This window comes from Homalodisca vitripennis, chromosome 1 (assembly GCF_021130785.1).
Source record: "Homalodisca vitripennis isolate AUS2020 chromosome 1, UT_GWSS_2.1, whole genome shotgun sequence".
NCBI classification, from domain to species: Eukaryota; Metazoa; Arthropoda; class Insecta; order Hemiptera; family Cicadellidae; genus Homalodisca; species Homalodisca vitripennis.
Window position 1 is genome coordinate 158,201,977 of NC_060207.1, and position 15,770 is coordinate 158,217,746.

The 15,770-nt window shown below is 30.7% G+C and overlaps 2 protein-coding genes across 6 annotated transcripts in view; both read left to right on the forward strand.

The window, feature by feature from the left end:
- The first annotated feature begins 191 nt into the window (after positions 1-191).
- LOC124374842 lies at positions 192-4,295 on the forward strand. The gene has a single exon (XM_046832988.1). The coding sequence runs from the start codon at positions 1,256-1,258 to the stop codon at positions 2,483-2,485; it is 1,230 nt and encodes a 409-aa protein (XP_046688944.1). The 5' UTR covers positions 192-1,255; the 3' UTR covers positions 2,486-4,295.
- Positions 4,296-13,395: 9,100 nt separating this feature from the next.
- Positions 13,396-15,770, forward strand: part of LOC124374853 (AT-rich interactive domain-containing protein 5B-like) — an 81,257-nt gene continuing 78,882 nt past the window's right edge. For all 5 annotated transcript variants that reach the window (XM_046832995.1, XM_046833008.1, XM_046833001.1 and 2 more), the window contains exon 1: positions 13,396-14,041. In XM_046832995.1, the coding sequence (XP_046688951.1) occupies positions 13,772-14,041 (270 nt within the window). In that variant the 5' untranslated portion in view covers positions 13,396-13,771. The remainder of the gene's footprint in view (positions 14,042-15,770) is intronic.

Consider the following 15,770-nt stretch of genomic DNA (forward strand, 5'->3'; position numbering starts at 1 on the left):
CATTCCCAGTGGCCATGCGAGCGTTCAGCGGATTATGTATTGGCCACTCACAGTGGCCGTACGAGCTAGGAAGAACAAGACTGTAATATGAAAGCGGAGCCGGTATAAACAGTAGCGCGCCATTCCCAGTGGTACATTCGACTTGGTAAGGAATATTTCTAAAAACTCTATTCGAGTGCAAAGGGTAACTCATTTGAATCAAACTAACATTATTTTATTTAAAAGAATATTCAAGTTTAAACTATTTTATAATATTGATAAACCTTGGTGCAAGACTACATTTGATTGTATTTTATCAGTGACTAGTTTTTGACAGTAACAACTGAACATGTCTGAACAGTGAATCTTCTTATCAGTGTTGTTTATACTGGCTGGAACACAAGCTGATAAGCAAGGCTGAGTGGCTCAACTGGTAGAATGCTTGCTCTTGAATAGTGACTGAAGACAGGGGACTAGTTTCAAATCCAGCTTGGAGCTATATTTTTGTCTTTGTATTTTACATACTACATCAACTACTGAACACTATTATTGATATAAAATAGTGATTTAATTTTTTTTCTTTTATTGTTGATTGTTGAGAAGACATTGTTAACTGGTAAGCATTGTTAACATTAATAACTTGTTATATGTAAGTAATAATAAGGGCTAGAGGAGAAAAAAAATTGTTTATCTTTATGTTGTAGATGTAAATATTTACTGCACTGTTATCAGTATTAATATAATCAAAATCAAAGTGAAAAGATGTTTTTAATTAATGAAATCGTATTTGCAAAAGTAAAAAGATATCAACCCTGGCCGGCTTACATTGCCAAAGTTGAGAACAATAAATATCATGTTGTGTTTTTCGGTACAAGTGACACTGCAGTGTGTAAAGAGGGAGATGTCTTTGACTACAACAAATATGAAACAGAAACGTTACCAAATAAGAGGATTACACCTTCTTTAAAAATTGCTCTAGAGGAAGCCAAGACTCATCTTTTGCAGAATCAAATGCAGAACATAAATTCAACTAGAGAAAACAAAGAAGAGACTTTCTCATATGATCCTGCCGAAGAAAGCATGAATGATGTATCTGAAATAAATAGTCAACTACAGTACGAAAAGGAAAAAAATGGAATCGTCCCTATGCATGGCAGAGGAAGAAGCGGAAGAGATGAGCCAAAAGTTTGAAAGGGAGATAGCCAGTCTCAATGGTTAAATAAAGCTGTTGGAAAGTAAAATTCTCAAGAAAGATGAGAAGCTGGCTGAGCTGTATATGAAGTTAAAAAATAATATTTCAGAGGAACTGAATTACTTGTCTCCAAAAGTGTGCATTTCAATTAGTACCCAGACAAAAGAGGAAAAAAAAAAAAAAAATACAGAATACAACATTAATGAAGAGCTTGTAACTAAACTGGAAGAATATGAAAAAGAATTAAATGAAAAAGAAATACTTATTTTAAAACTTAAAGATAATATTGACGAACTCAATGAATCAGCCATAAATAAAAAATGTCTCCACTTTTTTCCTCCCTTGCAGGACTCTGAGTTCAAAGAGGTCAAAATTAAATTCTTGAATAAAGAAATAAAACATATGTCACCTCCCACAAAAAACCATACTCTGACAAGCAATAACCGTTTTAAAATTCTAGAAATAGAAGATGATGTTGAAGATGATTTAAGAGAGAATGAAATAGTCATTTTAAATAATAAACCCACCCAGACATCGCACTTCTTAAATAAAATATCCTGTAAAAATGTCAAACAAAAATATATAGAAACTCATACACCCAAATCTGTATCAACATCATCAGCTGCTTCAATCAAGAAACAACTTCTCATCATGGCTGATAGTCATGGAAAAAATTTAAGTTCACTGGTTCAGCAAAGATCTTCAATTAACGTATTTTCATGTGTTCGGCCTGGAGCAAAGTTTAGTGGGGTGGTGGAAGACATTACAGCCTTAAGCAAGAACTTTACTAAAGATGACAGTGTCCTTATCATAGCTGGAACAAACAATATGGAAACCATGGGTATAAAACGTTTCCTGAGTGAGGTTAAAGAATTGCTCAATAAGTCCAATGATTTGAATCTGATCCTAGCCACATTACCAATGAGGCATGACCAGCCTAATTTAGATTTGAAAATTTCTATAATTAATAGAGAAATTGAAAGTATTGATCCTAACAGAAATTGTCTTGTGCTACCACTCCACCATCTACCTCGCCATCTTTATACAAATCATGGATTACATATGAACAAGAGGGGTAAATCAAGAGTAGATGAAATGATAGTAAAAATCATCAACAAAAATAATAATCTAAATAAAATTCACTCTACGCTGAACACCCCTTGTCCATCTTTATTACCCATAGAGGGCGGAATAACTTGTGGAAGCCGACATGAGGGAAGTTTTCGAAGAAGTCAAGAATACTTCATCAATTGCATTAGCACATTCTGTGTCATCAGATTTTCATATGTCAGCCGGAGTGGCTGTGACTTTTAGAGAAACTATTGTTCATGAATCAACATCCCCCAGGTCCCAGGGTCAGAGTGTTTTGTGTAGCCCTGAAAGTCAGTCTAGTTTTAATGAGTGTGTAATTGAGGTAGAAGAGTGCAGTGCAAACAATACTACATACCAACTAAATAGTTTGTATACAACTTCACCCTTAAACATAAGTAAGCAGGATATTTAGCCCTATCAAAAGTAGTAAGCCTACAAAACAAAACAATCAAAAGTCACCATTGGCCTATAAATCTGAGAACTTAACTTTAAATTTATTATTTTTAAATATTCAAGGCCTATTCAACAAAATATTAAACCTAGAAACTTTTTTAACATCTAATAATTTGGACGTAATTGGTTTATCTGAGCATTGGCTTAAAGAAGTAGAAATTTTCTAGCTTTGCCTGATGGTTATTTTTGTAAAAGTGCATATTGTAGAACTGAACATATTAGAGGGGGTTCCTTAGTACTTACGCATAAGAGTTTGAATGTAAGAATATGTGATGTTGGTCAGTTTTGTTCTGAGTTGGATTTAGAGGCGGCTGCTGTTTTTGTGGATAATTTAAAATTGATTGTTTTAACTATATATCACTCTCTATCAGGTAACCCAAATACTTTTCTTAACTCTTTTGACAAATTGCTGTGGTTTTTGACAAAATGGTCAAATTATACATCTGCGATTGGAGGGGACTTTAATTATAACTTTGATGTAACTAAAGGTAGTAGATTCTCAAACCAATTCCTTAATCTCTTGCGACAGTATAACTTTTATCATTTGAATACTAAACCTACTCAAAAAAATAACTGTCTTGACAATATTTTTGTAAATTGCCATAGAAATAATGTACTAAATTGTAGTATTTTTTATTTTCCATATTCGGACCATTGTGGTCTCACACTGAATTTGAATATCACTGATTTTACTTCACAAAACCAAACAAACATACCCAATAGTATGCCGTTTCTTAAAGTTATTTTACCTACACAAAAAATCTCCAAGTTAACAGATAGATTGGCATGCTATGATTGGAATAATATTTTGAGCTCTGATGTTGTTGGTGCTCGGAATGTCTGTTCTGCCATTCTTTATATATTGACAAACAATATTAACCATTTCTCTAAACCAGTAAGAGTTAATTCCAACAGTAGTAAAAAAAGGAATAATGCCTGGTTCAATAATGAGTTAGCTGGTATGAAAAGTAGATTAATTTTCTTAGCCGTCTTAGTTAAGAATAATATGAGGAATTTCCATGAAATTAAACAAACATACAATTACTTGAAGAATCATTACAGAAAAAGTATTAAAGAAGCTAAAATCAAATTTAATACAAATATAATAGAAAATAGTAGTAACAAATGCAGAGCGGCATGGAATATCATTAAAAGTAATAATAATGTTTGTACCATAAGTTTAAAAAATTCAGTAATATCCCCAGACACTTTTAATAATTACTTTTTGGATTCAGTGGAGACTATTAAGAACAAAATAGGCACTGCCCCTTCTAACTCGGAGCAGCTGCTTGCATCTGTTGAGAAACCTGTTCCAAATGTACATTTTACCTGGAATATAATAACACCACTGGATGTAATTAATGTAACTAAGCGTTTAAAAAACTCTAATTGTAATGATGTTTATCAAATGTCCAATAATCTTCTAAAACAAATCATTGATAACATATCTTTGCCACTATCCTGCTGCTTTCATCTTTGCCTATTAGAAGGAATCTTTCCTGATGAATTCAAAATTGCAAGAATTAGTCCAATTTTTAAAAATGGATCTAAAGACAAACCTGAAAGTTACAGACCCATTTCAGTTATTCCTGTAATATAAAAAAATATTTGAACTTTTGGTTTTTGATCAGCTAAGTGCCTATTTTGAGAAAAATAATCTTTTAAGTATTTCTCAATTTGGATTTAGAAAAGGTAAATCCACAGTAGATGCAATAGATAAGCTGGTGCACGAAGTGCTACTAGCGTTTGAAAATAAGGTTTTTGCTCAGGCTACCTTTTGTGAAGTGAGCAAAGCCTTTGATTGTGTAAATCACTCGGAATTATTGTTAAAACTTAAATACTATGGTGTTCAAAATTTGCAACTTGAATTTTTTAGCAGGATAGATGAAATATTTTACATTATTAATTTTACAAAAAAAAGCAATCAGGATCATATGTGGTGTTAGTTTTTTGGAACATTGTAAACCTTTATTTATAAACTTAAAAATTCAAACTATTTTCAACTTATACATATATGACTTAGTTTTGTATACTTTTCAATATCCTAACAATATTAAGTATGCTGATCATAGCTACAATACTAGGAGTCATTGTGGTCCTGTGTTAGTAATTTGCACAGGAAAACAAATTTGTCTCTAAAAGAATTAAGCAATTCATATGAGATTGTAACTCTTGTGGAAGTGAGCAGAGCAGCGAGACACCTGCACACACGTCATTTACAAGAAACTCCACCACCTCCGAGCAGCAGTCCAGCACCTGTTGAAGGAGTACTTGAGATACCACCATCTTTTATACCTAAAATTGCAGCAAGTTCACCAAAACCACTTTGTGGTTAGCGTCAATCACGTTACATGTGATTATTAACGCGTGATGTGTTAACGGATGTGATGTATTAACCTAGTGTACAACACCTTCCAACTGTAGAAATAACAATAAGTTAAATTTACTAACTATAAATATTCAGTCATTGACAAATAAACTTGGTCAGCTAAATAGTATTAGATCACAATAATATTGATGCAGTGGTATTAATGAACATTGGTTAAAAGAAAATTAAATTTGTTTACACATAACAAAATATTCCTACTATAGCATTTAGCTTTAGTAGGAAATCTTTCCTTCTTCATGGAGACTCATCAATACTAAAAAATACCTAACATAAGAGCTAATAGATGTATCAAAACATTGCCTCAATTATTTTTGTGAGACCTCAGCAATTTTACTTTTAGATTATGATTTAGTTGTTTTAAATGTATATAGAAATTCTGATTTTAGTATTTTTATAAATAATCTAGAAAACTTAATGGTAAAAATAATGAATGACTACCTCAGACATATTTTGCATTGTGTGGCAATATAACTGTTGACATATTGAAGCCTATTAGGCCTGAGGTACTACACTCCTGTAATATCCTTAGAACAATAAATTTATATTGGGTAAATCATCAACCAACAAGAAATTCTTCCTGCCTTGATAGTGTGTATACAACAAACATTAATAAAGAATCATTTACACCTGCATTAATTTACCAGAATTTGATATCAGACCATGCCAGTGTTTTGGTTACATTTAGTTTGAAAAAAACATTTGGAAAAAGGAAAGTGAGTGAACATTAAGTAAAAGGTTAGTCTAATAAAAGATTTTCAATCTTTAAAGAAAATCTTTTAAATAATATTGACTTGACTAAACTTTATGAACTGGATGATGTTGATATCGTGGTCAGTCTTTTTCTGAACACTATGTATTGTTTAACCGCCACTGTCCCAGGATTAAAATCAATAATAGCAAAAATAAATCTAAGCATCAATGTCTTTAAAAAGTGGTTTACACCCGAGTTGAAAGCAAACAGTATTTACTGATCTTGTATGATAAATGGAAATTAAGTTTAAATCTAGCGGATAAATATAGATTTAAGGAATTAAAAAAATATTACAGGAAAGCCATCAGTGAAGCCAGAATAGCTGCTAACAATTTTCTCATAATTAATGGTCAAAACTGTAAAATGACAAGGAATATAATATAACAAGAGTTTGGTGTAAATAGCTCAAACAGTTTTCAAAAAGTATCACTCTCTCCTGATAGGTTAAACATTATCTTGTTAGCATACCAAGGAATAATAGCTCGGATATATTTTTATTTAATGTTGATTGTATTCTGTTGAAAAATTACACTCTTTCAGAAGAATTGTTTGAGGAATTTAAATGGAATATGGTTGATGGTGGTAGGATCTTGAGTATAGTTGGTAAACTTAATAATTCTCTAAGTAAAAATGAATATGGGTTGTCTAATTATATAGTTAAAAAATAATTGCAGGCATCATAAAACCTTTAACTTACTTACCTAACTTAATGCTAGAGCAGGGTCACTTTCAAAACTGTCTGGTCAACAAAGGTCACCCATACTTTAAAAAAAAGGGGACAGAACCTTATCTAAAAATTACCATCCTATTGCGATGGTGCTAATTTTTAGTAAAACTATTGAATTGTTGATAGAAACTTATATAATTTTCAATTTTTGTTTAGGCCTAGTCTTACTGCTGCAATAGCTGTTGAAACCGTTGTTGATGTAATTTTAAATGGTTTTGAAGATAAAATAGTAATAGAAAGCGTTTAATTAGATCTAAGGAAGGCTTTTGACAACGTTAACCACAGTATATTGGAAAAAATTTAGAATATTATGGTATTAGTTGTAAGAAAATAGAGTCTTGTTATCTTGATGTTACTGCAGGGGTTTCCCAGGGCTGTTTTAGGGCTCTTTTTGTTTCTAGTTTATGTAAATGACTTTAGTGTTAATGTACAACCTCTGTCTATGCTGATTATATCACTATGACTAGTTCAGGTGTTGACATTCCTAATGTTACGGCACAACCAACAATCCTTTGAATTAGCTACATATTATTACACTGCAAACAAATTATTGATTAATAAGGATAAAACAGAGAATATCATTAAGAAGTAAAATAAATTTGCTTGCCTAAACTTGTAAAGCTATTGAAAATTTTTCTTAATACTAAAATAAATTGGAGTGCTCATGTTGACAACATTTGTACAAGGCTGTCAAGGGTGACTTTTCTGCTACGAAAGCTTAAGTTTTGTGTCAACTTTTATATGGTTTATTCCATAGCCATCTGTGTTACGGGATTCGTCTTTGGAGAAATTAAAGTGCTACAAAGAGAGTCTTTGTTTGGAAAAAGGTCTAATAGAATAATTGATTGACTATCTACCCAGTCATTTTGTAGACATTTTTCTGCTAGGTTCCGGATTATGATTCTGCCCTGTATTTATATTTTTCGAAATAGAGTCTACATAAAAGAAAACCTAAGCAAATTTGACACTCACAGTACTCTTTATAATTATGACACTAGATGTAAAGAAAATTTAAACACTTGAGAAATGTTGTACAAGTCACAACTACTAGCAGCTCAAGCTATACAGTAAGCTCCCCTGTGCTTTAAAAGCTTTGCTGATAAAAAAAAGAGTTCAGGCAAATTCGTAAGGCTGATTAAAAGGAAAGGAATTTTATTCTGTTGAAGAATGCATGGACTGTGGGGATGTTGAGACTATTTGTATGTAAAATACCAATAATTGTTTTGGACAGAGCAGCCCAGAGTAGAGGCATTGCTTCACTGAGTCTCCTGGATATTACAAAAGCATGTAATAAATGAGGTGACCTACTTAGTCTTGTTGTTATCTAAGATTGACTGTACATAGACAACACCGGGTCATTACTAAATAAAAAGAAACCTACACTAATTTCCAAGTCATCTGAGAATTGCAGGCTATGCGATCTTTATTCACTTCACTAAGGATTTGGTATTATGTCCATGTACACTGGTTCATTCCATACCACTTCATCTAGGCTATGTTACCCATGACCTTAGATTTGGCTGACCATTATTTTTGCTTATTTAAACCCTCCTAATATCCTTACCAAATCTAAAAGATCATCTTTAATATTTGTAAATGATTTTATTAATTTAGCAAAATAGGGTAATAATGGCGTTTCACATTTGGTGATGCTATTATATTGAAAAATCTATAAATTCTATAATACTTAACATAAAACAATAATTGTCCAGAAAAGTCTGGGGATTATAAGAAAAATATAATCGGGTAATTATCAAGTACTGCTTCAGTACATTTCGAGACATTTTTTAATCGTCAAACAAAATATCTTTAAAAGCATTTATTGACCAAAGGTATCAGTAACCAGAGTAATTTTTTTTATTTACACTGAAGATGTAAACTAAAATAATTTGGAACATAATTAACGATGTTTTACCTGCTTCTATTTTTAAAACTGCCTAAAAGTCCAGGTTATGTTGATTAAACTGAACATAAATTTATTTAAACTTCTTATCTATTCTAAAACTTTTTATTCCCTCTAACAACAAATATTTTTTATTAACCCTTTCGATCCCAAGATTTTTGTGTGGGGATCTGCCAGATTCCCAGCTCTTGGCGCTGAGGTATCTGCACCAGTCCCAGCCACATTTTACTAGAAATGTAGATGTTACCTAAAAATTGCATAGAATTTTTATCTATTGATGAAAATTCATGTAGTTTTCATGGTTTTACTTTCCAAAGTACACTCTATTGCATGCATTAAACAAAACCTTTGTAATCATGCAAAAAAAGTTTTTGTAAAAAAAATTTGTTACTTACCAAAACAAATTTCCTAAATTTTGCATTTCCAATGGTAAGGAGTAGCCTCAAAAAATTCCTAGGTCAAAAACAATACGTTTTTCTATTGGTACACATATAAATGAAGTAGAACCCAAGTTTTCATTGAAATATATTTATAAATAGCTGAGATAATATCAAAAGAAAATAAGATGTAATCACACACTTTTTGGTTCCGTTGGCAGAACAATACAAAAAAAAAAATAAACAGGTTTAAAAAGTACTAAAACATACAAAGTTATTATACTAGAGTTAAAGTTATTAAACTGTAACACCAAATAAAGTCTAATTTGATTTTCAATTTGATATAATGTTTTGTAACACTTATTTCTTATCAAAAAGTTTTTGTGGTGTGTATGGATACACTAACACTTATGGAGGGGGAAGCATTTTGTGTGTAGGCCTTTCTTACATTTCCTGCAAGTGTAACTTGACTTTTTCCTTTTACCACCCCCACTGGTACTGGCTGCACTACACACACAGCAATTTTTTTGCTTTTTATCAGGAATTTTGTCAAAATACATGGATAATTGATCAGCGCCCCTCCACCTTGTTCTTCTTGAACAATGTTATTGAAGTTAATAAAAAGTATCGATAGTTACTGTAACTTTGTAGGCCGGTTTATTACGAGTACTCTGATAATTATAATAATTGTAGTTATACTGCAATTTATTATATTCGAAAAATATTTTTTTCCGAACATCCTAAAAATAGAATGTTGGGATCATACGCAATTTCACGTGACGTCCTAAAAACAGGACGTTGGGATTGAAAGGGTTAACAATGTTTCCCATCAAAAACTGAAGTGTGTGTGGGTTTTAATTAATTTTGAACATTTTTATGATTTAATATATTTAAAATACAATGATATTAACAAACATTATTGCATTGTTATACCTATATACATATATACCGGGTGAGTTTTTTAAAGTGATCCAATAGCTAACTTTTTAATTACACGACTTAGCACCACACTTTAAATTTGGAACTTGCTTAATTTTAAGTTTCACTCAGGAATACACTTTCAAATTTTTGAAGATGGCCGCCATTTTCCAATATGGCGACCAACTTTAAAATCTTTTATGGAACACCCTGTATTTTATGTTGTTTTTAGATTCTACTCTAAAAATAAGACATTTTGGCTTTTGAGAGATTTTCAATATCTCTAATGGTTCAGGAGCTACGTGAACTGGAAGTTTTCATCATCAGTGGCATGAACTCTTAAAGCACATTTAATCAATGTTAGTTTTATGTGTTGTTAGTGTTTTGTTATGTGTGTAGTTTGTATGTGTTTTGATATTAGACAAATTTTACGCTGAGCATTAATCATTTTGCTTTGATATTCATTTAACTTTTCGACTAAATGTTTAGTAAAAAAAGATTTGAGATAAAAAAAGATTTCAGAAGCAGTGACTTAGATAGACCACAGTTAAACAAATACATTTAAAGAATACATATTTTATTGAACACATTTAAAACTTATTATTGTAATAGCAATACCAAAACAAAGGACCAGTTCTAATAGCTTAGTAACTTTACAAGTTCAAATCAAATGTTCGAAGTGCCGCCATTCTGTCTCAATTCACTTTCAGAGTCGTTGCACATGCACTCTTTGTACCCTGATTAAAACGTCTTCGCCAATTGAGCTGCACTCGTTGCGTATCCATTCACGCATGTCTTCGGGAGTTGTAGGGGGCGTGCGGTACACCTTATCCTTTATGGCTCCCCACAGAAAAAATCCAAAGGAGAAAGGTCAGGTGATCGAGGAGGCCACACTACCTAATGGTTCGGATTTTTTTGCCCGCTTATCGTACCCTACCCTATAATTGGCTTTTTGCCGTTGACTAGATAAATAAACACTTGTACATGCAGCCAGTCATTACTCAAATAGCCTACAGTATAATAAGCGGCAACTATGACAATCGAATCTTCGATATTTCTGATTTTCTAAACTACTGAACAAAACAAAACTAAAATGTTGAAACCAATTACTTTATAGGCTTTTATTATTTCCAAATTAAATAAACTTCAGCTGTTTACAGGTGTTCAGCGGGTAGGGTACGATAAGCAGACCCGGTTTTTTATATCAAAGAATGTAATCATTGATAGCTAATACTCGCATCTCAAATCCTAGACTATCAATCGATATAAAGTATCTATAGTCCTCAATAACAATAATATGTTTTAAATTAAAATATGAATTTAATATTTACAGTGATCAAACAAATTATTATAACCAAAATTAGGAAAACTGAAGACGACCATATTTGCTCCTCTCACAGTTACAGTTGTTTCTTTCCAACAAATATCACATAATGGGTTTTTCGGTACGAATCCCACATGTTGAATTCACGAAAAAATGTCTTATCATCTTTCAAAGCAATACCGTGTAGTTTCCTAAAATTGACTGCCATTTTTAATAATCAAATGTTACTTATATAAAATTGAAATATTACATTACGAGTATTAATTGAAAGTGTTTACAGCTGTTGATACAGATTATTTAAGTTAATTGTTCAAAATAATTAATCAGTATCGATTGATTATATTGATGGTTATGATTGGTAATTCTAAGCAATATATGGGTCAACCTCGATTTTTCTCATATTACAATATAATGTTCCAATAGTCAATTAGAAAAGGAAATGACTAGAATTTCTTGCCGGAAAGCAGTTATAGGGAGCAGGCAACCGCCAGACGGTCATATATTGCTTAGAATTACCTATTAGTGATCAGGGGCACTAACGTGATCTGGGCTTCAAATTTGGAACTACTTGAGTTAATTTTTTCTAAAAGAGCAAGCAGGCATCGTGCGTGATCCTTTTTTTTATTAAAAATTACTGATAAATTGTTATTACATATTACAATATAATGTAGGTAATGTATGTAAAACAATTTTAAACACATAATTACATGCCGGAAAGCAAAGTAAAACCAACAACTAACCTTAATAGTTGTCAACGTCGGAGTTGGAGTCTGGCTCAATGGGTTGTTGTTCACAGCGGTCACCGTACGCTGTGACACCGTTGTAGACATGTGAAATTGCCCGAAAGATGTTGTGTACTCCAGTTTTATAATCTGAATATTTTCTTTTAAACATAAACTCAGCTAAATGTCCAACAAGATGCAATGTTTTCTGTTGCCGTACCTTGGGATATTGCCTCTAACTTCGCGCCACAAACGTTCTATGGTTTGGGTGTGTGCGCCGGTATCGGGATCAATGAAATTGTAACTGTGGTTAACAGTAAGATGTTGGTAATAATTGTTAAATTGTAAACAATTATAGCTTTTCCACCAATCACTGATTACTGTTGTTCCCAACACGTACTTTTGTATTATAGGTAACAACGTTTCTTCGCCGCGTGTTGGTACAGGAACGAAAAAACAACGTTTTGTTTCACGCTTATAACTGCTTTCCGGCAAGAAATTCTAGTCATTTCCTTTTCTAATTGACTATTGGAACATTATATTGTAATATGAGAAAAATCGAGGTTGACCCATATATTGCTTAGAATTACCTTATGATTAAGTAATTTCCTTTGCTAATTTCAATATAAAAAACCGGGTCCGCTTATTGTACCCTACCCTACACATTTAGAAGAGTAATAATGATTCGTTAATCATGAATATCGATTGTCATAGTGGCTACGTATTATAATGCAGCCTAATATAATTTGTGTGATATTTTAGTAATGGGCGAAGTACAATGTCGAACATAACAGTAAGAAGCAAGTTTTACACTACTTTGTTTGTTACATTTAATTAATTAAATACACATTAACTTATCTTTAAATTATTACTCTTTTAGATATGAAAACATCTGAACATTATTATAATTTGAAATACCTATAACATAATTAGTTTCGACATTTTGGTTTTATTTTCATCAGTAGTTTACATAATCAGAAATATCGAAGATTCGATTGTCATAGTGGTCACTTATTATAATGTAGCCTATAAGAGTTAACTGAACTAAATAGTAATGACTATTCCATTATAGGTAGATCGTTATATGTTATTTTTACAGGTTAAGTTGTTAGCCTGGTAGTAAATGTTACAAAAAATACAAAACTGACTAATATAGTATAAATATTAAATAAGGTTAAGCTTATTTTAAGGGATAACTATGCAAACAAAATTAAAAATAATAATGTAAGTTTATTTAAAAATAATAGTAAAACAAAATTAATATACTTTTTAGTATATGAAAATAAAAGTAAACTTAAGTCTAACCTCTAAGGAGAAACAAATTACATTACTAACCAAAATATTTCTTCTATCAATACTAAAAGCATTTAAAACATTGTAACGTTCATGATACTTATACATACAAACTTAAAAAGTTATCACTTTAATATCAAATCACATTCCATAAAATTGTTTGTTTTAAAATCAAACTCAAGATAATATGTCATATCAAACAGAAACAACTGCATATCCCACCATTAGTTTTGTTTTGCTACAAAGCATTATGGGTATGGTACAGTATCGGTGACGTCACATAATTAGAGTAAAATACAAAGTGATGTGCTAGTGGCGTGCTATTTGTAAGCTCTGATATTTTACTTAAATATTAATGGAATAATGATAGTTTGTGAACTGTAAATTTGTGAATTGCCATATTTTTACCTCTAGAATTCTAATTTAATTGTCAACCAATTTTAGGTGTATTCTATTAAGTTATATTTCTTTTTTAATATTGACACTTGCTATCGTTTTCTTTCCTATAAGGCCGCCTATTGTGCGTGTAGCCTCAGCGCAGTCTGTAGAAGTGCGTCACTACAATGCCGTTCCAAAAACATTTGTTTATATGAATTAACAATTACCTTTTAGGTAGTGCCAATTAAATTCGTCTGTGAAGTGAAAGCTATAATGGATTTCAAATTAATTGGTGCACCGTGTGGTCAACATGGCCCTTATACATTTTATAAAGCATTTAAGTATTCAAAACATGGCAAAACAAATATTTTAGCTCTGAGTGAATTTTTTTTCGTCAAATTATGGAATGATTCTGACTTAGTGAGTATAGGTGAATTACAGTTATTGTGGGAGGATAAAAATAGTGAACAAACATTAGCAAGTCTTCGTTTATACATACTACCAGAAAATACACCAGAGGGGAGGAGTGATTGTCATGGAGAGGTAAGTTAGCTAATTTATTTACCAAAGTTATTGTTTGTTTACTAGGTTATTTTAATTTAAGCTGTTTATTATTAGCATATTAAATTTTACTGAATGCTATAAAGAGAATTAATAATTATTTTTATTAATAGACTAGGACCTATTTCACATTAATAAATATGTGAACTCCATTTTGGATTATACAATAAATTGATATGATTTATAAAGTGATGAATGTCACAAATGTTAATTGAATATTTTCATATAACTGAAATGTAAAAAGAGGTTATTAATATTTCATTAATACAATTCCTTCATAATGTACTCACTGAAATAAGACTATTGATTTTCCAATTTATTCTTCTTCCATTTAATATTCCTTTTCTGTGGATTATAAATTTTATGTTATTGATCACTGTTATAACATCAAGAATGGATCATAAAATATTAATTTTTAACATATTTTATACATTATATTAAAACAAAACCAATTTATTATATGTATTGTAACAAATTAAATATGCCCAAATATAAGTTTATAAAAATGTACATAATTATACGTAAGTTATTAAGATTGTGAAGATAATAGGCCTACTAGATAATAAACTGTTAAATAAAAAGTTATTTTAATTGCTGAAATAATATTTTTATTTACTATGAAAATAATCATTGAATATTACTGTTTTGTTATATTATTGTCAATAAAGCAGAAATCAAATAATAGTAACTTTTCATTGCATAATTTATATATTCTTAATTGGTGGGTTTTACACAATATAAAAGTAGGTACCAGTAGGCTAATTAAGGCGAATGTTTTGACATCTGGTTTAACGGTGTATCATTCTTTCCGAATAGAATATACATTTTACCACAATTCACAGTGTAAATTAATATATTAATATTAGACCCTCTATATTATAATACTATATCTATAACAAATCAACAAAAATTGGATTCAATAAATGTTATACACAACACAGCAGACTAAATAAATAAATAACAATTTCAATTATGACCAAAAATGATGATCAAGCAGTTTTTAATTGTTAAAAGCCGAGTTCCAGTATTTGACTTACACTAATACAATTTTGGAATGAAGTGGAAGATTTTAATAAACACCAGCTTTGGAAAATTAATCTATTTTTGATATTAATTGTCAACACCAGTTGGGCCATTTTCTAATGCCTTTTGTGTTGCTGTAAGTTTTAATTTTACCAGCCATATTTAAATAATTTTAAACTATTTTGAGTAAATAGACTTTCTATTTACTTATAAATCGATTTAACAGTTGGATGTATCCTATTTTATGTAGTAGCCTAAAATGGCAAGTTTATATCCAGTTCTTTTGTAGATTGTAAAAGTTATTAACACATTACCGTACCTCGGTACTCATTTATATATCATCAAAGTTATTTCATTTAACAATTAAATTATTACAATTTGTGATTATAACATATAAAATTTATGGCAGAGATGCTTGAAATAATATTCATGTGGATGAAATTATAAAATAAAAAAAGTAATTAATTGTCCATATTTAAACAAATAAAATGTGGTTTTCACCTGGAATCTATTCTTGGACTCATTTTATTTAATTTTGATACAGTTTTAAATAAGTAATTTAGCCCACTGATTAATTTAATTTACCATAACAAACAGATTTTAAAAAGGGAACTATTTCACCATTAGTTTTACTCTGTACAATTGAACAATCTCAGCAAAATCCAAACTGTTTAGACTAGAAGAAATG